The sequence below is a fragment of the Lichenostomus cassidix genome, chromosome 1Ab (genome assembly GCF_008360975.1).
Source record: "Lichenostomus cassidix isolate B80296 chromosome 1Ab, HeHo_3.0, whole genome shotgun sequence".
NCBI classification, from domain to species: domain Eukaryota; kingdom Metazoa; phylum Chordata; class Aves; order Passeriformes; family Meliphagidae; genus Lichenostomus; species Lichenostomus cassidix.
The window spans coordinates 3,708,972-3,734,057 of record NC_139481.1 but is presented as its reverse complement, the minus strand read 5'-3'; the positions used below and the strand labels follow the sequence as shown (position 1 = coordinate 3,734,057).

The following is a 25,086-nucleotide window of genomic DNA, read 5'->3' as shown; positions in this document are numbered from 1 at the left end:
AGCATCCTCCCCAGGGTTATTCTGTAACACAAATTCACTTTTCCATGAAGAGCTAAGCCTTGTGTCCTCCTACTGGAGCTGGCAAGAGTCTCCTCCTGGCTGCCAGAAGCTTCCCTGACAGCTCTCAACCTGCTGGATGGCAGCTGATAATTCACATTTCCTCCTGGTTCCTATAAACACACAGTGTAAGCTGTGCCTGGATGTATTTAGGGGAGGGGGAAGAACAGATTTACCCCACAGAGTGACTGTAAATTCTTCTCAACTGTGCCAAACTAAGCATGAAGGGGAAGAGAAATGGCTTGAAAAATGTGAAGGTTGTTGCCATCAGTGTCACACAAGAAAATGATGTTTTCCTTCATGATGAAGGAACTGCTGTGTGAAACAAGCATTCTGTCACAGAGGAATGAAACTCTGCTACAGGGAAATGAGAGAAAATCAAATTATAAACATTTTAACAGTTAACAGACCGACCAAATCATTTCCAGTACAGTTCATCACCTGGTTAGGTCAATGTTACTACCAGAGAAATGGAGGGAAAAAAGCTCAGGGTTACTGAGAAATACAACTGACAAACTCAGTGTTAGCAAGCTGGGAAAACCAGAAACTCATTTAATTCAGCAGAGTAACGGCAAAACAGAGGGGTAAATGTACCACTGAGAGCAGATTTATTTACAGCAAATGTGAAGGCAGTCACAACAAGGCAGACAGCAGTGATGCACTGCAAAAACAAGAGGTTTGCAGGAGAAGCTTGAAAGCACATTTTGTAAAGAAATACAGGGGGAAATAGAGAAAGATTTCTGCCATCTGGAGCACAAATCTGTAAAGATGATGGAGAGACAGTGTTTTCCTGGGTCCTGTCAGATGGGTGAGGTGTTTGTTATGGAATGCTGGGCAAGAATAAACAGAACCATGACAATTCAAAGGTGAGCTGCATCAACCTCCTTCCAGCTGTGGTGAACAGCAGTGCAGGGAGCTCAGGATGAGTTTTCATTTCCTTGTCTCACCTGAAAGTGGATAAAAATGCTACTTGAGATCCTCACATGTGTGAGAACAGCGTGGGACCAAGCCCAAGGCTGGGTTGGTTTTTGGGGTTTTTTGTTTAATGGAAAGCTAAATGGGCAGATGTGGGTCAAGTAATCTCCTATTGAGATTGAGAGTCAACAAGCAGAAGAAACCAGAGAAAACCTTGGAAGTGAAGACAAATCACATTTGGTGTGTTACAGCTGAGAGGACCATGTACAACATTGTCCCTTCCTACACTGCAGGCAAAAAAAAAAAAAAAATTACCCAGCCAGGCAAAAGGTGAGCCATCATCTCTAATGCAGCTTAGATACATTGATTTTGACAAGAGATTAATAATTCTGCACGCTGTGATCATGGAGTAAATCACAGTGATACTACCTGACTTCATTTGGTTCCCTTCCTGTCAGGAGAAATCCTTCCTTAGAGCTCTGCTAGCATTAAGAAGTGACGAAGTCTTGACAAAATTGAATAACTGAGAGCATCCTGTTTGTACAGCCAGGAGCTGGTGGTGGCTGTGTGGAACAAATTCAGACACCTGAATGAATTAACAGGAAGGGAAAACCTTCATAATAGGGTCAGAGTTGAGGTTTGAGGGAGATCTTCAAAGGATTCTCCATGAGAACAGGACAGGAGATCACACCAATGCTTTTAGGGAAAAGGTTTTTTAGTCATTTGGTATCCAAGTCAGGTGTTTTGACAGGTTCAAGTTAAGAGAGGAAATACAAGGTTCTGTTTCTGCCACTTTCTGAGGCAGGATAGAGCATCATGTTCCTTGGTGAAGGGATTTGGATGAGACAGGTAATTGGGGCAGATCTGCTAATGCAGAGTAAAAAATTAATAAAGTTTCCCCAAGGAAAACCAAGCAGCAGAAATGGTGGTTTGGACCAACTAGTTCATGGGGATAAAGGAGATTTATTGATGCTTTTATAATTTATAAGGGTCCAGCTTCCCTTCAAATCCTAGAAAATCAGAGACATTCATTTATCTGGTTGAGATGATTCCTGGTGTTACATACTGAAGAGTTCCTTTATTATGGAAAGGGTGAAATTCCTCATGGCTTGGTGAACAAGGGAACAAATTCAAAGTTAAAGATCTGTTTGAAAAAAAAAATACAGACCTTGTACTTTAAATATTTAGGAGAACCAGGGTCAGATATGGACAAATGAGTCAAAAGGGAATATAACAAACCTTCCCCAAATGCAGAGAGCTTTTGAGGTTTCTCAAACAGGCATGTCTTTCTTAAAGGAGAAATAGAGAATTGTCCAAAATTCTGTATCTTGAGAGAGTAGTTTTAAATATAAAACCCTAAGCAAACGGGATGTTTTCAGTTCTTAAGTTGTATCAAAACTAGGAACATGACATTAAGGTGAGTAAAGGGAGTTCACTGGTAATGGTAACTCCACTGAAATTATTCAAAGATCTCCCACTGAGCAAAAGGGAATGGTGTGACAAAAAGAGATTTTCTTGACAATTCTGAGTATATCGAGTGTGGGAACAAGAATGGGAAATTCACAATTTTGTTATATTTTTGGATATTCAAAGGATGTCCTGCTCTAAATCATTGCAGACAAACTGCACTTAGCAGTTCAGAAAGATCTGTCAAACATCCTCTTCCAGTTCAGGATGGTTTTTGTTTTCTTTTGGTCCAGAGACTAGTGAGAATATTATCCCCATTTCATTATTAACATTTTAAATTCTATAACCAAACTTCCTGTAAAAAGTTAATACGTGAGACATTTCCAGCCTAACACACAAAGAATTATTTCAGTCCTCACATCACAACAAATGTCTCATATTTGCTCAGCTGAGTGACTGACAGAACTAAGGATATGAAACAATATGCTTTTTATATCAATTTTTGTGACACACTGATTGCTTTTTAGCCATTCTGGCAGCAAATGTAATTAAATAGTTATTTGTAATGAACTCTTTTTTGGTCAGTTTTTTGCAATTCAACTATTTCAAGTATTTGTTGCATTATGAAGTTCATCATGTGAAGTTTTTTGGTTTATTAATAAAATAGCAAAAATCGAGACTTCAGCTGTTTGTAGAGTTAGTTCCTTATCTCTGCTCTTGATGTTTCGTGGGATTATTTTATTCTACAAAACACATCTTTTCTGCGGAGGTTTTGGGAGCTTTCTCCACTTTGAAGTAGTTTAATGGAAATGCAGAAAAACAGCTCAGAGAGAGCTGAAGTACAGGAGTAGGTGTTGAAAGGAGACAACAAGTTATTTGAAGGCTTGAGAAATGTCTTGCAGTGGAAAAACTTAAATTAGAATTGGCTAGAAACGCTTTGATGCAATGTTCTTCAGCTGATAGTATCTATTCATCAAATTGAAACTCTGCTGGAAGGGATCAATTTTCATATTTCTGGTTTTGAAATGTTTCCAGCAGTTTCAGAGTTGTTAAAACATCCTCCTTCGACGTTTTCTAAATGAAAAAAAAAAAAAAACCTGCAATTTTCAGTTCTCTAAGTCTTCCTCTCAAAACACAACCTAATTATGCCAACCATCCCTAAACTGAGCTGGAAATATTGCAAATTACCCCAAATTGAATTGCTTTTCTCTTTCTCCTTTCTTTTTTTTTTGTTTTCCCCTTTTTTTTTTTTTTTATTTCTTGCTTTCTGATAGACCATCAACACTTCCAGAGTTCTACTTTTTTTGTCAGACTTTCAGAATGGAAAAAAATTTGGCCAGGTTGCCTGTCAATTCAATTATCTAGTTGATAATTCAATTATTATTCAATAATTATCAATTATTAGTCCAGTTTCAAACTGTTCCAGAAAGTGGTAGAGTCAATCAAGTTTTGAGCCCTGGGTTTGTTTCCTGGCACAGTTGATTTGATTTGCATGTATAGGGCGTTTTATGGAGCACAGAATATTTTTTAATCCCTCTCACACACACATGAGAGTAGAAATGACTGTGAATTACAACTACAGAAATACAAATTGATGAATCACTGGAAGAATCTCTAAGCTCAGCATTTCTTAACGTGTAAGAAAGGAGAGTTTGCTGCAGAACAAGAACAAGCCAAGCCAAAATAGTGGGCTGGGAAGGATGTTGGGGTAAAAAGTAAATTAAAACAAATAGCCTGATAATCCCTACTGGGGATAAATTATAACATATAAATTATCGAGAGAAATCATATTTAAAAGTATAATTTGCTTCTTTTGTTACATTATTGTTAGATATAATTCTGCATCCATTCATTTTATGGAGATATCTTCAATCCAAAGTTTGCCATACTGATAAGTTTAATTCTCACTGAACTGCCATGTTTACTCCAAGGGCTGCAGTTTGACATTTAGAAATACAGATAGAAAATGAAGTCTCCTTTCTCAGATCTGGCAGGAAATGTCCAAGGAAACACAGTTCTGTCCAGGGCAGTGCAAACCCCTAAATCCACAGCACATCTGCTAATTTCCCCATGGTGCTGGCAAGGACATGTGGGATGTAAGACTGAACAGAACTGTGTCTATCAAATATCCAGACTACAACATTTTTTCTATTTTTTTTTCTTTTTTTCACTCGGTTTTGTGAGGAGTGATCCTTAAATTCAGTGTTTGTTGCTCAGAGATGCACCTGGATATTATACATTAATAAAGAAAACTCCCAAATTTTCATCTTCACCTTCCTATCCTTCATCATTCTGCTTCATCTTTCCACCTCCATCCTCACCAGGGCTGGTGAGCTAATGTTTCATGGAGCTAATCCACACCTTCTTCTGGTTCCTGGAGCTAATCCATGCCTTCTTCTCCATGTGAAAATCTATAAAAATGTGCTCAAACTCTCTCTGCACTTTTCCTGTGATTCATTTTAGTAGCCTGGAGTTATGGCTACAAAGTATTAGCTGTTAAACTGTCAAAACTCGTTGTAGCAAACAGAATTATCCATTACTTGAGGGCTGTTTGAACAGGGTTTAGTGAATAATTTTGAGGCATATAAAAGGCTCTTTTGAAAAGGAAAGGCTTTTTTTTTTTTTTTAGTTATGATATTACATGATTATGGAAAAATCGAATGGAAACATGTCACACAGAATAAAACTCCTAATTAGGGCTGGACTGGCAGTGCTGGTGATCCACCATCTCCCGAAATCTGTGTGTCCACAGAACTGGTCTGAGGTCTGTTCTGCTGTCCTTGGCCAGGCTGCTGGATGTGCTGAGCAGTTTTGGCAGCAAAAGTCAGATGCAGGGCAGCAGGGGTGGCTCAGTGTGCAGCACGAGCTCTGCACAGCTCAGGGCATCTCCCAGCGATCTCTGGAGCCACAGCTGGGTTCTCAGAGCAGAATTGCAGACACTGATATGTCTGTGCTAGCTTGGTCTCACACAGCCTTGATCCACAGCTGAAGATACAGACAGAAATTTATTGATGACAGACTTTATCTTGTTCCTATTTATGCTAAAATGTTGGGGTTTGAGATGTTCCTGAAGCAGTTGGCGCTCGGAGTCAGGAGTTTGGCAAATTGTGTAGAAATCTGTGCATCAGCCTGGCAGTTCAGCTCTGCTCTCTCTCCGTGTGCACTGATGGAAGATGTTGTCTGTGCCTCAACTTTCTCAGCAAGATGTGCTCTTGATGTTCTAAATATGTGTTCTGAAGATCTCAGGCTGGACAGCCTCTCTCTAAAATTAAAGTTGTTGATGTTTCCAGGAGCTCTGTGGTCTCCACCTGAAGCCAGCAAAGCAAAGGATTTGTATATTACCTGTAAGCAAAAGGCTGCCTGTAAAGGTGTTTATTATTAAAACCCTGAAAACTACATTTGGGAAGAGAATATTATGGGTTTGCTTTAAATCTGAGTGAGGTTATTTGTTGTTTGACTATAATAACTTTGCTTTAGCCCTGGTCAATATGTCTCTTAGCCACTGATCTCAAAATCCTTTGCCAACAATGGCTGAGAGTTTTTGGGACCATTTTGTTCACCTCTTACACCCCGAGAAGGATGTCTGAAGGAGTGTGTGGTTAGTTGTCCCTGTTGAGCAGCTAGCAGAGAAAAAGTCCCGGATTTTCAGTGTGGCACAAAAAAGAGAGCTTTTATTATTTGATTCCAACTTATAAGGATTTTTCAGAGGTCACTCAGATTGGTCAGTCAGAAACCTCCCCCTAGGCCTGACTGGCCAGGCCTGAACTGTCCAAATCTCGAGACACTGTTTTTAATAACATCCAAACTTTATCTTTGTTAATAAAACACAGGAAAAGATTCTCATGGGAAAGACCTGTGCTAGCCACAGTTAGTGGTACAGATATTGGCCCTTGGCCTGGACAATAATTAATGGAGTGTTTGTGAAGCAGATATTAGAAAATGATAACATCTTAGAGGTTTAGACATCGAAAAGAAAAAAGAAATATCCCAACCTTAACTAGAAGTCCTATTTAGCAGCAAAGCTCAACACCAACATCATGACAAAAGTTCTCCCATTTCCTTGGCTGTGTAATTTTTAATTCTTTTTCTCCTCTGCATGTTTGTCAGTCATGATGCTTTGTGTTTCTGTTCCTTGCAGACGTCTCGGTCAGTCTGCTGGCAGTCGTGGTCAGCTTCTGCGGCCTGGCCCTGCTGGTGGTGTCCCTCTTTGTCTTCTGGAAGCTCTGCTGGCCCTGCTGGAGGAGCAAACCTGTCACCTCCAGCGCCAGCAATGTCCCCCAGAGCACCTCCAGCGCTCCCACGGAGGTTCTGGAGAACAGCGAGAAGAAGGAAGTCAAGGAGAACGGGAAGCCCACGGCCAAGGTGCTGGAAGCTGCTCTGAAGATCAGCCACACCTCGCCTGACATCCCAGCTGAGGTGCAGAACGCGCTGAAGGAGCACCTGATCAGACATGCTCGCATGCAGAGGCAGATCACAGAGCCCACCTCCTCCTCCAGGTGAGCCAGAGACACTCAGTCTTGTGACATCTGCCCAGGAGTTTGGAGAGCAGGAAGAGTTTGCTGAGGATTTCCAGGATCCTGGATTAGTCACAAATCCTGTAGCATTTATGGTTTATCACATAGATTTGTCACATCAGTCATGTGTCGCTGTCGAGCCGCTGGCAGAGTAAAGAGGACCAGGTTCTCAGTGGCATAAAAAAGTGTCTTTTATTATTTAGTTCCAACTTATACAGGCTTTTGAAAAGTCACCCAGATTGGTCAGTCCGAAACCTCCCCCTAGGCCTGATTGGCCAGGCCTGAACTGTCCACATCACGAGACACTGTTTTAATAACATCCAAACTTTATCTTTGTTTATAAAACACAGGAAAAGAGAGAAGAGTTCCCATGGGAAAGGTCTGTGCTAGCCACAGTCATGTGAGGGTGAAGCTGCAGTGTTTGTGGAGCAGAAAGTTTTTAACCTACAAAAACCCAAATCTGCATCTCCTACCACTTTGTAAATATACGTTTCTACTTTTAGCATTTCCCTTTTGGGTTTGGATTATAGGAAAACCTATTCCAGTGCTGTTTTTTAAAGTATTTCCACTCTAGCTTTTCAGAGGTGATTTTGTAGATATATCAGTTGGTTTTGCTGATGGAAGTTTGCCTCTCAACCAAATAAATGAGACTCATTGTTGATGGCACATCTCCTTAAGACATGGTTTGCTGATTATAAAGGAATTAAAATTCCAGTCTAAAAATACAGATCCTTATGGACTGATCTTAAACCTGTACAGATTTTATACAGGTCTATAAATAAATGACAAGCATGCAGCATTCCTTAGTGGTTTCTTTTGTGTTAAAGTGGAGGACAAAAACTTTAATTTTGCTTCACTTTATATAGGAAAGCAAAGACCTGCAGGGACCTATAGATTCAAATGGGATTTTCTTTAAATACTCTCAGCAAATTCAAAGGGTGGAAACAAACTATGAACTGCAGAGGTCAAACCCTACATTAAAAAGGGAATGTTTAATAAGCAGAGAGTGGGAAAATTAAGGCTAAAAGAAGCACCTGGATTATTGTGTAATGACACGAGTTGCAGTACAGGTAATGTGCAGGAAGTAGCTTTTCATGAAAATGCAATTTGCTAAGAAATGCATGCTAACAGAAAAAATAAAATTAAAAAAAAAATTTAAACAAAAAAAGAAACCACACAAAAAAACCCACCAAACAGGAACCCAAACCCAAACAAACAAACAAACAAACAAACAGAAAAGGCTCACATTCCCAGCAATAATTAGATGCACAAGGAGGAGAAGACACATGCTGCACGCTGAGTGGGCACAGCCTCTGCTGCCTTCTGGGAGCCCCGAAGGGGATGTTTTGCCAGCTCAGTGCACTCGCTGTGGCCAGGAGTGCTCAAGTGCCTTTCCTCAGCTATTCCAGCCTCGTGGAGCAGCCAGCAGCAGCCACAGGAGGCTCCCAAAACGAGAGCACTCCAGCCAGAGGAGGGCTGAGTGACTCTAGCAGCCAAAACATCTGAATGATGTGAGTTCAGTGCAGCTGGCTGGGAGCCACATCAGCCTGGCTCTGCCTGGCTTCTGCCTCTGGATCCATCTGCTCAGAGCATCCAAACCACTCTGAGCAACGTTTCCACAACATTCAGATAATTCTGGACTTGTAATTCTTACACTGAACGCAGAGAGACCAAAACTGGTGCAGTTCAGCATGACAGGGTTGTTACCCAGCTCACTGCTACCTAAAAGGAGATTAATTGAGAGAGTTTTATCCATCAAATCCAAGTATCCAGACTGTCTGACCTCCTGAATAGCCAGAAGGAATGGCTGGCTGGCAAATGGACTTGAACAGTCCCAGTGGTGCTATAGGGGAGGACAGAAGTTGCAGGGATGTGCTCCAGATCTGCTTCAGGCAGTGAAAATATCCTTACAGAGCTCTGGAGTGATTTGGACTGGGGTCTAATTGCATGTAAAATGTACATGAAGCCAAGGAGAGTTTTACAAAGGTAAAACTTCCTGTCAATACTAGTCTTTCTGCATATGTTGGCAACATTGTAAGTGAGTTTTCTTTCTGTCTTCTCAAGATTATCAGGGTGAAACCTCCTCTGAAAAGGGTAATTCCTCTGCCTTGAGCAGCCCTGATAGTCACACCACAGCCAGTTAATAGCAAGGTGGTTGGAAACATCACCTTCTTTCAGAGTTTGGTGGAAAATTCTGCATCCTTGCTACAAAACGTGTTTAGAGTAACAGGTGACTTAAAAATTACCCAACAATGGTAATCCTGGTGTTTGTGAAAGCATTGTAACTACACCCCTGCCTGCCTTAACAGAGCCCCAACTTAGCAGCCCACATTAGTTTTGCTGCCAAGAATATAATGTACGAGAAGAAGGCTGGACATTTAAACCATCCTTCTGAATTATTGTGTTTTAACCCCAGCTGGTAACTCTGTACCAGAAAAATGACTGAAACCTGACTCTGGTGACCTTAATTGGGGCCCTCTAATTAAAGAGGTGCCACTGGCAGTGCAGAGGTAGAACATCTCCTCTTTCCCCACCTCAGTGCAGCTCTGCTTTGCTGTCCTCAGGAGGGATTCAGATGGATGTCCTGAGTGGATTCCATTGACCAATCTAAGGGAAATGTTTGCTCTCTGGATTTTCTCCTGGACACTCATCTCACCTGAGCTGGGGCAAATCAAAGGGTTGTAGCCAGTTCTGTGGTGGGTTCATGCAGCCTCAGCCCTTAATAAAATAAATTAAATCACATTAAGTCATTGTAATTGAAGCATAAGGATTTTTATAAGCCAGTCAAAGCAACAATAAAATGTACCTGATGACATTTTTTAGGCTGTACATTTAACATAGAGACAGGGTAGCATGGGGAAATTATACATTTCTGTTTAGTTAGAGTTATGTACTTCTCATAGTCCCTCATAAAATGAAAAGACCTCTTTGGTGAAAGCTTTTTAGTCCTTGATACCAATCAACCAATACACTGCAACAGAACTGCAGCAGTGGTGCTCATTTGCAAATAGTTTTGCTCTGTGTTATTGAGAACCACCCTTCCAACACTTTGTGAAAGTATTCTGCAATACTGTTTGCTGCTCCTATGAAAATCCATTCCTCAAACATGCACTTGTATTTTCCAAGAGCATGCTTTTTGCCCTTTAGCATTAGCTGGAGAGGAAGATGTTGAACCAGTCAGTTCCCAAGAGGCACAGAGGCAAAATGAGGGGCTTGGGTGTGTTAAGGTTAAAGAAAAACAAACAAATATTGACTTTAGTGTTTGCAAGGAGGCAAGAGAAGCTTTTGCTCTGTAAATACCTCTGGGGATTGTGTCCTTTTCTGGGTTTGATCCAACATGTTGCTCTAACGCCATCTGGGAAAGCCAGACCAGAGTCACCCCTCATGAATCTCAAGTCACATCATAAATCAGCATCTTATCCCTGCTTTTTCCACAGATATGGGAGTCTTATTGAGTCAGAAATCAGATCCATATGATCATCATTCCTATGCCAGCACAGTTTTACATGAAGGATTCACACACAGATTTGTTATCCCTCAAAACTCATTTGTTCTCTCGTGGAAGACAAGTCTGCTTTAGGAATCAGCAGAGGTTGAAATACCTGGATTTACATATTCTGGTGGCTCTGCCATTGTCACAGCCTGGTTTTGTGACATCCTTGTACTTCATTATCACAGCCATTAATCCCTTTGTTACCGCAGAACAAAGGGAGATAAATATGTTGCCATGACAACGATGAAACATCTTAATAATTAACAGAGCAATTAGCTGTCTTGGTGAAACGCTGTGACTCAGAGCAGATAGTAGGCACTATGTAATTAGGATTTTGGCTTACTGGAGCAAAAGTGCTGCTGATTCCCACAGGGAACAGCCATAAAATGCATTCTTTTACTTAGTGACACCTCACAACAATTCATAGAGGATCTGAAGTGGACAAAGTCTGAAAATTTAAAAGAAAGCATAAAGTCTTAAAATTTAAAAGAAAGGTGGTACCTTGGAAATCACAGATTTTGGATCTTATATATTACTTTTCCATGCATTAACTGAGATTGTCAAAAATGCAAGGGAAGTTGAAGAAAAGAGAATTTTTCATGTATCTGTTTTCACTCAAATTGAGGTAAAATCAGCTTCACTGGTTCCCCTGCAAAGGCAGTTTTAGCCACTGCTCATTGCACTACATTTTGGCTGGAATTCAACTCCTCCCCTATGTTTGGAGGCCAAAGGCACAAGAACAGCTGGGAAACTGCCTGAGGACAATATTCTGCTTTTCAGACTAGTCAGGGCATTTTCATTCCTCACTCCATCCCAATGTAGGCATTATGCACTATGAATTCAGGGAGTTTTAACATTTAAGACAGAAGAAAATCTCTCAGCCTGTCTGTCTGTAAAGAAATAAAGGCAAAGTGTTTTACAAGAGAGCTGAATTGTTCATCTAAATTTGAGATCAAACACCTGGATTTTTTTATTTTTTTTTTTGAGCTCCTTCAAGTCTAGACTGTGAAACATTCCCTCCCCTGCTCTGGAGTTGAGCTGGGATTGCTCTCTGCACCTAGCAGGACTGAAACAGCTGAAATGGGAAACATTCTTTATTCTCCAATAGCTGCAGATTACCCTCTTGTCTCCCTGCTCAGCTGAACTGTGGCAGTTTTGCCTTCTGCAACCTCTTATATTACAGCAAAAAATACAAATAATATCTGTGAAACGAGTCCTGGCTGCTTTCAAATGGACAATTTGCATTTCTGATTCCGAGAGAGAAACACACAGCTGTGACACCTCTTGTTTTCAGAACACAACACCACGGGGAAAGCAAGCAACAAGGCAGGGCTACATGTGGCATTAATAAGCAATTGATTGCAAAAAAAAAAAGCAGAGGAAATTCTGACAATGGGATTGCTCTTTAATAGCAGCTGAGTGTGCTCACAGGAGGAGGTGGTGAGCTTGTGGAGCACAGATTGTTGGGGTAGTGAAGGACCAAGGAAATGGGAAAATGCCTAAAAAATAAACTGGGTAATGTGGTTATAATGGCATCTGCTGCTGATAAATGCTGTGGAGCCTTTTGACCAATGTTTTCGTACCACTGTAAGGTATTTTGGCACCCCAGGGGTTGGATTTCACTCTTTGTAGGAATGGCACAAATTTCCCTTCGGGTTTGTGAGCCAAGATAAGCCCATAAATGCATCTCTTTGTGCAGCATTGTATTCAGAATTACAAGGAATTTGAACACATTGTTTCTTGCTGGTTGTACAGGAATCAGCTTTCTAACGCACTGCACAGCAGACCACGAGAACAAAAGGGAAATAAGCTATGGCAGCAAAAATGTTGACCAAAACCCCGAAATTGCAGGCAGAACAGAATGTTCCCAGTGCTTTTGGAGAAGGCAGATGGACCTCAGTGCAGCAGATCCCAAGCAGGTGTATATAAAATACTGTAGGATGGCAAAGCACTGTGCTAAAAACCTCCAGACACAGCTCTGCATCTCCCTCTCAGGAAAATCATTTCCCTTTCAAAGTCATCCGTGTGAAGGTTGGTAAATATTTAATTGGAAAACCACCGTGGAATGCCTCAGAAAAGCAGGGAGTGCTGATGACAATCCTGCCAGGGCTTTTTTTTTATTTCCTGATTGTACTTTGCTCAGGCCCTAGCACAGCAGGGCAACATGATGTTGGAACTGTCAGCTTGCTCTGGGAAAGAACATGAATTCAGTTTCAGCTGCATAGTCTGAAAGCAAAGTTATAAATACATTTATTTCCAGGGCACTGGGTGTCTCTTGGGCCAAGGAATTCATTCTGAATGATCCTTTCCTCTCCAGGATGCTTTAACACTTGCAAAACATTGAGGGTGGGTGAGAAGAAGATTATTTTTTAAATTTTTTTAAAGACACTAATTTAGTCTTCTTATATTTTTCTATTGAGTGCTGGTGTTTTCCTAGAGATAACCACATTTTTCCTTGTCTCTCTGTGTGTTTGAAGGCACAATTCTTTCAGGAGGCACTTGCCCAGGCAGATGCAAGTGTCCAGCGTTGATTTCAACATGGGGACAGACCCAGTTTTGCAAAGGGGAGAGACAACAACCAGCATTGGGAGAATAAAACCAGAACTCTACAAGCAGAAATCCGTGGATTCTGACGGGCAGCAAGAAGATGTGAAAACATGTGGGAAACTGAACTTCACTCTGCGGTATGACTATGAGAATGAACTGCTGGCTGTCACAATTGTCAAAGCCTTAGATCTGCCTGCCAAAGACTTCACAGGAACATCTGATCCCTACGTGAAGATTTATCTGCTCCCAGACAGGAAAAAGAAGTTTCAGACCCGAGTGCACAGAAAGACATTAAATCCTGTCTTTGACGAAACCTTTCAGTTTCCTGTAGCCTACGATCAGCTCAGCAACAGGAAACTGCATTTCAGTGTTTATGATTTTGACAGATTTTCTAGGCATGACATGATTGGGGAAGTTATTCTTGATAACCTCTTTGAAGTCTCAGATCTCTCCAGGGAAGCCAATGTATGGAAAGACATCCACTGTGCCACCACAGTAAGTAATGGGCTCCAAAAGCATTGACATGATCTTTTCATTTCTCTTTTGTAGTTTTTGGCAGTCTACCCTGTTTATCAGCAGAGTCTGGATTTTTTAATTTTTTTTTTTTTTTAAAGGAACTGTCAATATTTTTCTTTGAGCACAAAGAATAATGCTTGGGAAGCTATAAAATTTAATTACCAAAAAAAACTTCTGGGAACATACTGTCATCTTTATGGCTCTCTGTGTGTATATAAATTACATTTATTAATTAATTACTACATCATGAAAGTCGCTGCTTAGCAAGAACTAATAACACTTTCCTGCTAGCAAAACACCCTGTCCGACAAAATGACCATCTATTTAGAAAAATGGGTCCATCCTGTCCTGTCCTTTTTAGGAAATTTTAGAAATCTTGTGAAGGAAAAGAGGCTGAAAGTGCTTGAAGTCTAAAATATTCCTTGCTGACTGCAATGGATTTAGGTTCCCCAGTAGTTCTATCTGCTGGTTGCTAGCAAAACTCAAGAGGCACAAGGAAGGAGAATTAGGAAATATAAATGAATTCATTTATTGTTGAAGGAAAATGAGATCTGTGCACAGGTGACAGGATGAATGACAGGCTGACAGAGAGCAGCAATCTCCAGATATTGTCTTTATTAACCTCGAATTCCAAGCTCAGCCTCCCTGGCTGGGATCTGTGTAGGGTGTTTGTTTTGGGGTTGGATTTGGTTTCAGTTTCTCTTGAGCTAACATGCTATTTGTGGAGCAGTTTTCCCATCCCTTGCTCTGTGGGTGTGTTGAGTGTGATTCACCCAGCATGGCCAGATTTCCACACGGGGATGAACAGATTATCACAGCCCACAGCAGTAATTTCAGCTCTTCATCTCAATTTTGACATCTGGAACTACTTTCCCATTAATTGTAACTTGAATTCTGTTTAAAAATTGCATATAAGAGAACACAGAGCAGCACTAGACATTCCTCCAGTGACAGAAGCCTCACCCCATCCCTTCTCTACAGCCAGAGACTCCCCATGCATTTTCACCAAAAATTTTCATTATTTTCTCACCTGCTAGAGAGGTCCAGGTCTGCATGATGAGAAGGACAAGGACTGCTGTGTCCTCAGCAATTTCAGCACCTCTGCATTGGAACAGCTCCTTCAAACCCAAGAATTGCTGGCACTTGGCATTTCTGCCCAGGACAGGGATGAAAGGACCCATGGGAGCACTTGAATGCTAGAAAACTCTGGATCTGTCTTTAGAGGAAACATTTTCTAGTTTCTAGAATACTCTGGATCTGTCTTTAGAGGAAATGTTTTCTAGTATCTAGAATGCTCTGAATCTGTCCTTAGAGGAAACATTTTCTAGTTTCTAGAATACTCTGGTTCGGTCTTTAGAGGAAACATTTCATAATGTCTAGAATACTCTGGATCTGTCTTTAGAGGAAACATTTTATAATATCTAGAATACTCTGGGTCTGTCTTTAGAGGAAATATTTTATAATATCTAGAATACTCTGGGTCTGTCTTTAGAGGAAATATTTTCTAGTTTCTAGAATATTCTGGTTCTGTCTTTAGAGAAAACATTTTGGAGATCTTCATTTAGGTTTGGAACTGCTTCAGGTCTGGTTGGTAACTAGAAAAGACAATGGACCAAGGGTGGATTTCAGTCCAGTTACTGAAGGCAGGGAAGCTCTCTATTATTATTATTATTATTATTTAATATTTTTTTCCATTTGAAACAACAAATTATCCAAATATTCTGAGAGCAATCAGGCTGTCAGGCTCAGATAGGCATTAACCCTCCACAGACATCACAGAGCACCAACCCCACTGCTTCCATCCTGCCTTCCAGAGAGCAAAGAACAAACACAAACCTAATTGATTAATTTCCCAGAGCAGCAGCTCAATCAGTGCTGGGGCTGAGAGGAAGGGAAGAGTTGGGTTTGATGTGCAAAGAATAACTGAAGAGGAAAATAAATATTAGCAGTGGGGAGAAGGTTTCCAAAGGGGAATCCCTGGAGAGGTGGTGGAATTAGCTCTCCAGTTTGAGCTTCACAGAACTTTTAATAATTTCTGTAGCAGCATGGAAACCATTTGATTCTAAATGCATAAATGGGAGAACAGACTGGTAGATTTCTGTTCTTTCCCATCACTATTTTAACTCTCAATCTATACCTAAAACGCAGAAATACCTTAATATGTTCTTGGGAAAACAGAAGAGGTCTCCTTTCTCTTTTTCCATCCAACTCCCAACATTCATTGTTAAATTAATATCAGTAGCTTTTATTGGAAAGCAGGAATATTTAAAATATGCTCCTAAACAGAACAAGAAAGAGAGAAATTGGTCCTTTGGGGGAATTCTCTTTGTGTAGTATTTGAGTAATCCAAAGGTGTAGCTCTGCCAATGCATTTCTCTTTAAATTTGCATACTGTACAGAAAAGCAATTTTCAGTGTTACTAAAGGAAACAGCTAAAAGTCTAGAAATACAATTGCCTGAATAACTTGTTATATAGCTAGAAAATTCCTGTTATTATTTATTACAGACTCTTACTCAAAATATTGTGAGAAAATTGAGAACAAAATCTGCAAATCACTTGTTAGGAATCAAATACAAAATAAATTCATGCTGCCCTTAGTATTTTTTCTATTCTCCTCTTAGATTCAATTTTTTTAAACATAATTTAAATTACAATTAATAGGAAAGTGGTTCCAGATATTAAAATTGAGATCAAGAACTGAAATGATTACTGTGGATTATGATAATTTGAATGATAATTCAAGTAGCACCAAGAAAGGTTTTGAGGCAATCCAATTCCTGCTGCACTATTAATTATGCAGATACTTGTTATTTTAACCATGGAAATTAATGACAGACAAGTCAAACAACAAAAGCACATAAATTTTCCAGTTCCAGTGACATTGACACAGTTCACTGTAAGAACACATAGCAAATTGCTCTTTTTAAGACTTTGTTTGGATTTCAAGACTTGAAAAATCAGCAGAAAATAAAAAGAAACAAACATCAGTGAAAAAATGGTCTGAAGTTCAGTTGTGATTCAAAAATGACACTTTATTTCACATATCAGCTCCCATTTTCTATCCCAGCAAACCAGTTCAGATGTTGGCATAGAGAGAGAATATGAAAACTCTTAGGTTGGCAGTAGAGTCAGTAAACAGTTTTTTTCCTGTCCAGCTCAGGATTATTGGTGTTGATATTGAGCAGAAATTACCCTGGATATGGAAGGATCTATAACTACTTCCCCACCTAACTCGAGAAAGTTCCTAGCTAAAAGTTGTCTCTTTTATTGAGTTTAGCAGAAACAACTGAGAAAATTAATTGGAGGAAGTGACAGCAAAGCTTTTTGCAGCAGCAACAGTTTAAAAAACTCAATCAGTTTAATTGATTGAGTTCTCCAAACTTCTCCAGGTTCTCCAAACTTCTCCTCACATCCCTTTTATCCACATGGGGAGTGGAGAGCAGAGCCTCTGTAGAAATGCTGCTGCTATTTTTAAAGGCAAAAGCGTGAAAATGAGAGCTCTGCGTCCGTTGGGTATGAGAACAAATAGAATAGAATAAAGAACTTTTTTATTTCTGGCTGTGCCAACTGCTGGACTAATTTCCCAAGAGCCCACAGAGCAGGGAATGTGGGCAGATCCTAATGGATCCAACCTCGTGGAACTAATGGGAAAAAATTATTAGCACATTCATTCACAGGGCTGCTAGTGTGGGGTGAGAATTATGCTATTAAAAAAAAATAAATCTGCATTCTGTAGCTCAAAACCCACTAGGTTTAGCAGAACAACTGATGTTTTCATTTGAGATCATTGTTTTCTTTGCTGTATTTTCTTTATCTTTGTTTGTTTTCATGCCAACAAATGCTTCCATTTGCACAAGTGCAGCTGTGCTCAATGCTGGATTTTCTGTACCTGGTACTGGAAATCAGTGGGAGGCAATCATCACCAGCACCTGTAAAGCTAGCTGCTAACTGAAATCCAAGTTTGTTTCAGGAAGAAAAAGAAAAACTCAAAATAAATCTAGGAAAGTATTGAAATCCAAATTCAGTTAATTAAATAATTGAAATTTGAGTTTAATTTGAGAAGAAAAACTCCAAATAGGTCTATGAAAGAGGTGAAGTGTCATGGGAGTTATCTCAGTAATGAGCAATTTTTGGTAAATATATGATACATGTAAGGCAACCTGAGGATTATTTAAAAAGATGCTCAAATGCCAATCACTGGATTGTGCCTCCTGAGTTGAATTTTGTTTGAGGTGCAGCCTGTGCCTTGGTGTCTTCAGGTTTCCTTGTACTGACAGGGTCCTGTTGGATTAGTTGTGTCAACTGAATTATCTAGGGTACTAAAAAAAGAGAAAAATATGTATTTTCTATAGCACAAATATTCCAAAGTAAATTGAATCCTGGATTTAAATCTCGGTTAAAATCAATAATTTTAAAGGAGGCAGGGAATTTTATTTTATTTTTTAAAGCAATAATTTAAAAGGAGGCAGGGAATTTCAAAATGTTACTCATGATAATCAATGTGATAAAAAAAGTCTGGCATGAGATGCTTCAAAAAAAATGAAAACAAAGAGTTAATAAGTTTATTATCTAGGTCTGAATCTGTGTTTTCAGCTCTGCATTTATGAACTTCTAGTGCTCAAATTAACAATAAAAATGTGTGTGATAGAGACATCAGGCATTTTATCCAACACCCAGTCTCTGACACTATAATATAGATGTATAATTTTAACCTTAATTCTTCCAAGGAACATTTAGAACTTCACACATTCAGACTCCTGTATGAAAAAAGATCACCAGTCTTGGCAGATATTCATACCAGAAACTGTTTTTCAAAAACTAAAAAAAAAAATTAATTTCTTCAAAAATGTGCTGTAGAGTAACAACCTCATGAGTTTTGCAAGCCTGTTGAGCAATTCATCTTTTAATTATTTAACTCATAACACATAGTCCTGTCTGTGTTCTGCTTTATCAGCTCAGCTCACCCAAACCTTGGAGTGTCTACCCAATTGCTCTTCAAAAAGAAATAACAAAATGCTCAAGTCCACACTCCCATCCTCAAAAATTAATTTTTCTCCATTCAAGTCCACACTCCCATCTTCAAAAACTAATTTTTCTCTATTGACCTACGCAAGTCACCTCTCTGAAAAAGCAAAAATTAGGTCTTTTTGTGAGCTGCCTATGATGTTTAGTGATCCAACCCATCCTCATCACCTTTCTCACCACAGACCTTAGGTGACTTTGAAGCACTGAAAGTTTGGGAACTCCACTTTCTTTTAAAAAAAAAGCTTGATATTTGGGAACTCTATTTTCAAACAAAAGATTGATATTTGGGAACTCTATTTTCAAACAAAAAACTGAGATCTATTTGATCTATGGATATGAGAAACAACAATCAGACTCTGAATTCAGAAAGTAATTCCAGTACCAGAAGCTCTGAAACAGTTTTCAGATTGGACAAAAATGTAAGATATAAGAGACCACTTATCATTTTAACAGATGAGTGACAGTAATTACTCTTCATTTGTTCAAGGTTTTGTTTCTGAAATAGAAATTGAGGTTGGTAATGTACTCTGTGGCACAAAATTCTGCTCTCTTGGTGGCAAAGCAAGGGAGAGGTCAAAGAGCTCTATTTGTCCTATGTGGATTGAATAAGCTCAGTAATTCTGAAATTCTGAGAAATGTGAAATTCTGACAAGCGTGAAATTTGCCCACAATTCACGTTCACATGCTTATCAAACTAGCAATTGTCACAACAAAATGACTGAACATGTGAATTGACAAACCTACACAGAAGTCAATATTTTATTACCACCAGAAGAGAGACTATGAAGCTATTCCAAAACTGTGCTCTTCAATCTGGTCCACAATTCCAGGGAAAAAAAAACCCAATAACAACACAAAATACAGGAAAAAAAAAATTAAAAACCAAACCCTGAAACATGTGATGAAATCCATCTTTATTTAAGAAAGATGTGAAGTCTTTGTTTCAATTTAGACAGAGTATTAGCCTGAAGGAAGTCAATAAAACTGTTCACAAAAGAGCTGAAGAAAGTGAACAAGAAGCCCAGCCTTGTCTCATAACTATAAACGATATATTTTTCATATCCACAGCAATCATCATTTTAAAATGTTTCATTTAAAGATATATCAGGTTTACCTTCTGATGCTAGAACAACTCCACAATAAATCCAGCAGCTCTCAGGTGAATTTGTACTCTCAGGGTAATTGTGGGTTTGATAGATGAAATATTGAAGCTGAGATGTTAAAAATAAGCTTTTTAGTGTTAGTAAAAAAAAGTTCTTTGAGATCACTTTGAGATTGCAGAGCAGCTCCCTTTTTGCCCTTTACAAACTCTTACTAGAAGTTCTTACTATTAATTTTTGGGGTGAGGAGAGTCTAAAGGGCACATAAACGTGTATGATCTAAATATTCCATTACATTTATTTCTATTGGGGCTGATGGAGTGTTTTCATGAGCAGAACTTGGCATTCCACTTTCAGCACCTTTTCATTTGTGTGAATTCAACACGAGCACACCAGGAACCCAGAAAGTTTTGTCTCTGATTTTGTTCCAATTTTTCAGTTTAGCAATTGAAGATCCTGTCCCTAAATTATTATTTTGTTGTTACTCCTCCTGTACTTTCTGGAAATAATTTTTGAAAATCACTTGTGACATCTCCAAAAGCATCTGAGGCTGCAAAAACAGCCTCTCCCCACGCTAAAAAAAATATTAGCTTTGCATGATCTGAATTGAATTGCTGGCAGCATGATCAGATTTCTAACAATTGCTTTTCTTTTTCAGGAAAGCATCGATTTGGGTGAGATCATGTTTTCCCTCTGCTATTTGCCTACTGCTGGGAGAATGACCCTGACAGTCATCAAATGCAGGAACCTCAAAGCAATGGATATAACTGGAGCATCAGGTGAATTTAATTCTTTTAAATAACAAGGCAGAGCCTTTTCAGGTGGGGGATGAATAAGAAATAATTTTGTTTTGTGTGTTTAACAAGGCTGTGGGATGGAAGCAGAAGGAGAATGAATACTGACCCTGTTTGGGTCTGACAGTCAGAGTTTCTGTTCAGAATTCCCATAATTTTCCTTTGCATTACAGCCTGATAAAAGCATTGTTCACCAGGGACACTCAAATATTTGCAGTTTTTCACCTCAGCAATATAACATTGATAATATTCAATATTCCAAACACTGTTCTTCTGCTGCACATGAGGATGGCTTTGAGTCCAAAAGCATAAACTGATTTTCTGTCGCTCAGATCCGTACGTCAAAGTGTCGCTGATGTGCGAGGGACGGAGGCTGAAGAAGAGGAAAACCACCACCAAGAAGAACACTCTGAACCCCATTTACAACGAGGCCATCATCTTTGATATCCCCCCAGAGAACGTGGACCAGGTCAGCCTCTCCATCGCCGTGATGGATTACGACAGGTAAGCATCGCTGGATTTCTGACTGCTGAGACAATTCCTGAGCATTTGAAATTACTATTGCTCCCTCCTGGAGCTCACAGCAGCTTTAGAGCCACAAAAGAGAAAGACTTGGGGCTTCTTCCTGGAGAGGTTTGAAGATTCCACACATTTTAGAGCACATGGCATTTTATTTGTGTTGTGAATAACTGGGATGAGGGAGAAATGTGGGTCAGTCTTCCTTCAGGCCACTAGCCTTGGCTATTCCTGTCCATATCTGGTGGCTGGACTGGGTAAATCTTTACAAATCAGGTATCTCTTCCACCTTAAAAAAGCCCCTCACGCCTCTAATTTCTATTTAAATGGCAGGTATTTGAAACTAAAGGAAATTTGAATGACTAAAAAATTATTAGGTGCTGCCTACGTCATTGAGTAAGTCATAATTAATTCCTTGGTTGATTCAGTAAAATAACCTTTCAACACGTAATTTGGGTTCAGCCCCCACTGATAACAGGTCTGAGCCCCAATTACCTGTGGCCCCACTGAGGAGTGACAGGAAGAGCCTCCTGTCAGCCCAGAGTGACTCAAGCACTGCAGGTTGAACGAGACAGTGACTGACAGATCCTCCCCGAGCCAAGCCTGCCTCCTTCAACTGCTGTTAGCAACCAGCTCTGGGGATTGCAGGGCAAATGAGCACTGCAAGTCCAATTTAGCAACATCTCCCTCCAGATTGTTTTGCCATCAGCCTTCTGGTTGCTCTCCAAGTCCTGCCAGGAAGGCTTTCCCAGGCTGAGTGGAAGTGGCACCGAGGTGCTGTTAGCAGGGAAGGAGCTCAGCAATTTGCACACTTGCAGTCCTGCTCTGCTCCTTTCCTCGCTGAGAGGAAATTGGAAAGCAGTTTTTTGGAGGTACAGAGAGTCCAGGTAGAGAAAATTACATTCTGGGGTCCCTCAATGGGTTTATGGCACTGTGAGGAGCATGAAGTACTAAAGTATAACCTATTACAGTTTGACTCTTCCCTTGCAAATTTTTGGCTGAACTTCCAAAGATCACAACAGCTAGAGCTGGGAAATAGTTCCTGAAGTGATGTCTGAAGGGTTTGCAGCAGGAAATGTGTTCCCCACCATCTTCCTTCCCCTTCCTCTCCCACAAACTTCAAGCATATTTTCCTTCCAGATAACTCTGTGCATGATGATCCTTCTCTGTCCTTGTGTCTTTTGGGTTGTAACCTTTTAATGGCGAGGGTTGTGTTTTCATTGCTATTTTTACAGCTGCTAGAAGCCCTCTGGTAGTGGCTGGAGGTTTTTGATGTTACCATTACAGAATTTAATATTCCTATACCACCATTAAAGCTAATATCTGCAATAAATGATGTGAAACCTTTGCTCATGTATCCTGTGCTGCACTGACCCAGCAAGCAGAATTGGGTATCAGATGTTATTAAGACTATTTTTTATTAAAAATAAATCCAATATCTCTCTCCAACTCTCAGAGTAGGGCACAATGAGGTCATCGGGGTGTGTCGGACAGGAATTGATGCTGAAGGGCTTGGGAGAGACCATTGGAATGAAATGTTGGCTTATCCAAGGAAACCAATAACTCACTGGCATCCTCTAGTCGAGGTAAGAAGCAGCAAAATTCTCTCCTTGGTATCAAATATTTTTCTCCCTCACATTTATAGGCTTCTGAGAATGGTGAGAATCAGCACAGCACCTATAGATGAGGTACAAAATCATCAGCACAACTTAAATCTGGTTGCATGGCTTTGTTTTTCACTTGAAAGGGCATTTTCAAAAGCTTCCATGATGCTCTGACAGCTCTGTAAGATTACATAAAGACATTTAAAATTCCCAGAGATTACAATAAAGAGCTTACAGCTACTTAGAAGAGATCATTTGCAAAAAAATCCAAAAGCAATCATTTCCTATTCAAAACTCTTTAGCACAGACTGGTGTTGCTAAAACATTCATCTGGAACTGGCCTGCAAATCAGGCTGAATTGTGGCAACAAACCAGCAGCTCCCTCCAGAGTTATTCAACAGACACTGGCTGGAAGCTTTTTCAGATGTAGAGGTGATTTTATCCACCAGCCCATGGGTTTGGCTTCCCTCTCCAGTCTGCTGGAGCTCTGGACACAAAATCCTCCCAGCTTTGGGCTCAGAAAGATTCCCACTGCAGCCTCAGGGATCATCAGGGACTCAGAGGAGCTGTTTAGTCCATCACAGAGTAATCTCTCAGAAAAATGAGTTGCTGCCTGAGACTTTGGATTTCCCCACTCTGTAGCACAACATGTCCTGTGAGAGGGAGAAAAGCAGAATATCAGGGCTTTGGGAAAACCCCAAGAGCAGTGTGGGGACAAGGAAACTGAGCCAAGGCAGCAGGGAAGTGTTTTTAGAGGTTCATGGCTCTGTCTGGTTTCTGTAAGTTTGGGGACAGAAGTTGGTGTCCTGTTGGTGAAATAAAGCCACTGCTGTGAAACCAGTCAGAGGCATTTTTAGGTCCCTTCAGAAATTTTCTTTCCATTTTTAGTTCTGCTGGAGACTTTGATGCCAGAGACTTTGATGCAGAGACTAGAAAGGGTCTAGATATGATCTGGATTCTTTTTTGAGGGAGTCTCTCATCCTCTGAAATGAGTGTGATGCACAGCCAGCTATGATGACATTTGTAAAAACAACACTTTTTCTTGCAGCTACCTGGCCGAGCAACCAGTTTTGACAGCCAGGGATCCTGTTCCTCCCCAAAACCACCCCTCACACCCTGAGGAGCAGAGAGGATTCACCGTGGGCAGTGTCCAAACCTCCCTCATGTCCCACATCTCCATGAACAAGGTTCAGCTCCTGCAGATGAACTGTATCCTTATTTTTAATCAGAATACATTTTTTCCTATTCCAAGTCCTGTATGGCAGTTTATAATCATTTGTTAATGTGTGAATGGAGTTGACTGGAGTCGAATATAACCCTTTGTGGAAATTCATCCACCTGTTTTATCTCTGGCACATATCCAGTGTCACCTTCAAGCAGAGTTTTGATGGGATCTGTATCTTTCCACAGGCAAAGAAATCAGAAAAAAAAAACCCCTCCAGCAACTCAAAACTGCTGCAGCTTTTCACCCCTAATTCTTTTGAGGGAGAGCAAATAGCCACATCCATCTCATGCAGTAAATTTCTCCTAAATTGCACTAAATCCTCTCTGACTTTGCAAGACAGCACTTCAAACCGAATATTGCGTGGGGAAAAAAAACCCCAAATTGTTGTCACATTTTGAGTGGCTGGAAAATCAGTTCATCCCTTGGGCAGGCAGGAAGGGCTGAGCTAAAGTCCAGTGAAGCCCATGAGAAGAATGGAGTGATTTCCAGGGGTTTTAGGGTTTTGCAGCCCTTCTGGAGCAGGAGGGAGCAATGGATCTATGCAGTCCCACTTTTCCAGCACTCCTGGTGACAACTGCATCTCCACACAAACCAAACCGCAGGGCAGAGAATGCTCAGAGGTAAAGGAGTTTGTTTAATGTGATTTATCTCTTCAGAAAATTGACCAAATGCTGCAGTTACCCACAATACTTTTGTGATTCTTGATTTAATGTGACAGACAATGATTTCTTTGAAGTTGTTTCAGCTGAGTGCACAACACACGTGGAATTTGGTTTCTGGTTGCTGGCTGGATGCCTCCAGAAATATTTACTAAATGTGAATTGGAGATGTGTTTTCTGTCAGTGTGTGGAGACAGAAATTGAAATGTGACTATTTTACAAGCAAGTAAACTCATTTATTAGAATACACAGTGACAGCAAATGCAGAAAAAAAAAGAAAAACCAACTATTGGCTGCAATCAGATCCTTTAAAAACAAGAAGAGAACTACATATGATTTTGTGGATTTATCTCTAAACACTGCAGTTTACCTCAAGCAGATAAATCAGGTTGTTACTTTCTTTTTTTCCTTTTTTCCTTCTCTTTCTTTGAAGAGTGCAGCAAAGGCTGCACCATTGGGTCTGAGATTTTGGAAGGTGGACTGTAATTAGAAAAAAAGTTGTACTTTTTGTACCTTTGCAATGTAAATGAAGAGAGATGAGGAGACAGAGTTTTCCAAAACTGCATTTTTGCAGCAGAAAATTATGATAACGAAAGAAATTTTGAGAATTAATCTAGGTATGAAGGGGAAAGGCCATTCTGGCAAATTTCTGAATAATTATTTTGGGTTGCTTTAGCCTGGCTGACACAGAATATATTTCTGAAGATCCAGTC

The 25,086-nt window shown here is 40.1% G+C and overlaps 1 protein-coding gene across 1 annotated transcript in view; it reads left to right on the top strand.

Annotated features, from left to right (window-relative positions):
* The window catches only part of SYT10 (synaptotagmin 10), a 28,780-nt gene extending 4,386 nt beyond the window's left edge, over positions 1–24,394 (top strand). The window contains exons 2-7 of the mRNA XM_085049229.1: positions 6,518–6,875; positions 12,864–13,428; positions 20,234–20,354; positions 20,702–20,873; positions 22,342–22,471; positions 23,538–24,394. Of these exons, the coding sequence (XP_084905355.1) occupies positions 6,518–6,875; positions 12,864–13,428; positions 20,234–20,354; positions 20,702–20,873; positions 22,342–22,471; positions 23,538–23,609 (1,418 nt within the window). The 3' untranslated portion in view covers positions 23,610–24,394. The remainder of the gene's footprint in view (positions 1–6,517; positions 6,876–12,863; positions 13,429–20,233; positions 20,355–20,701; positions 20,874–22,341; positions 22,472–23,537) is intronic.
* Positions 24,395–25,086: the final 692 nt, after the last annotated feature.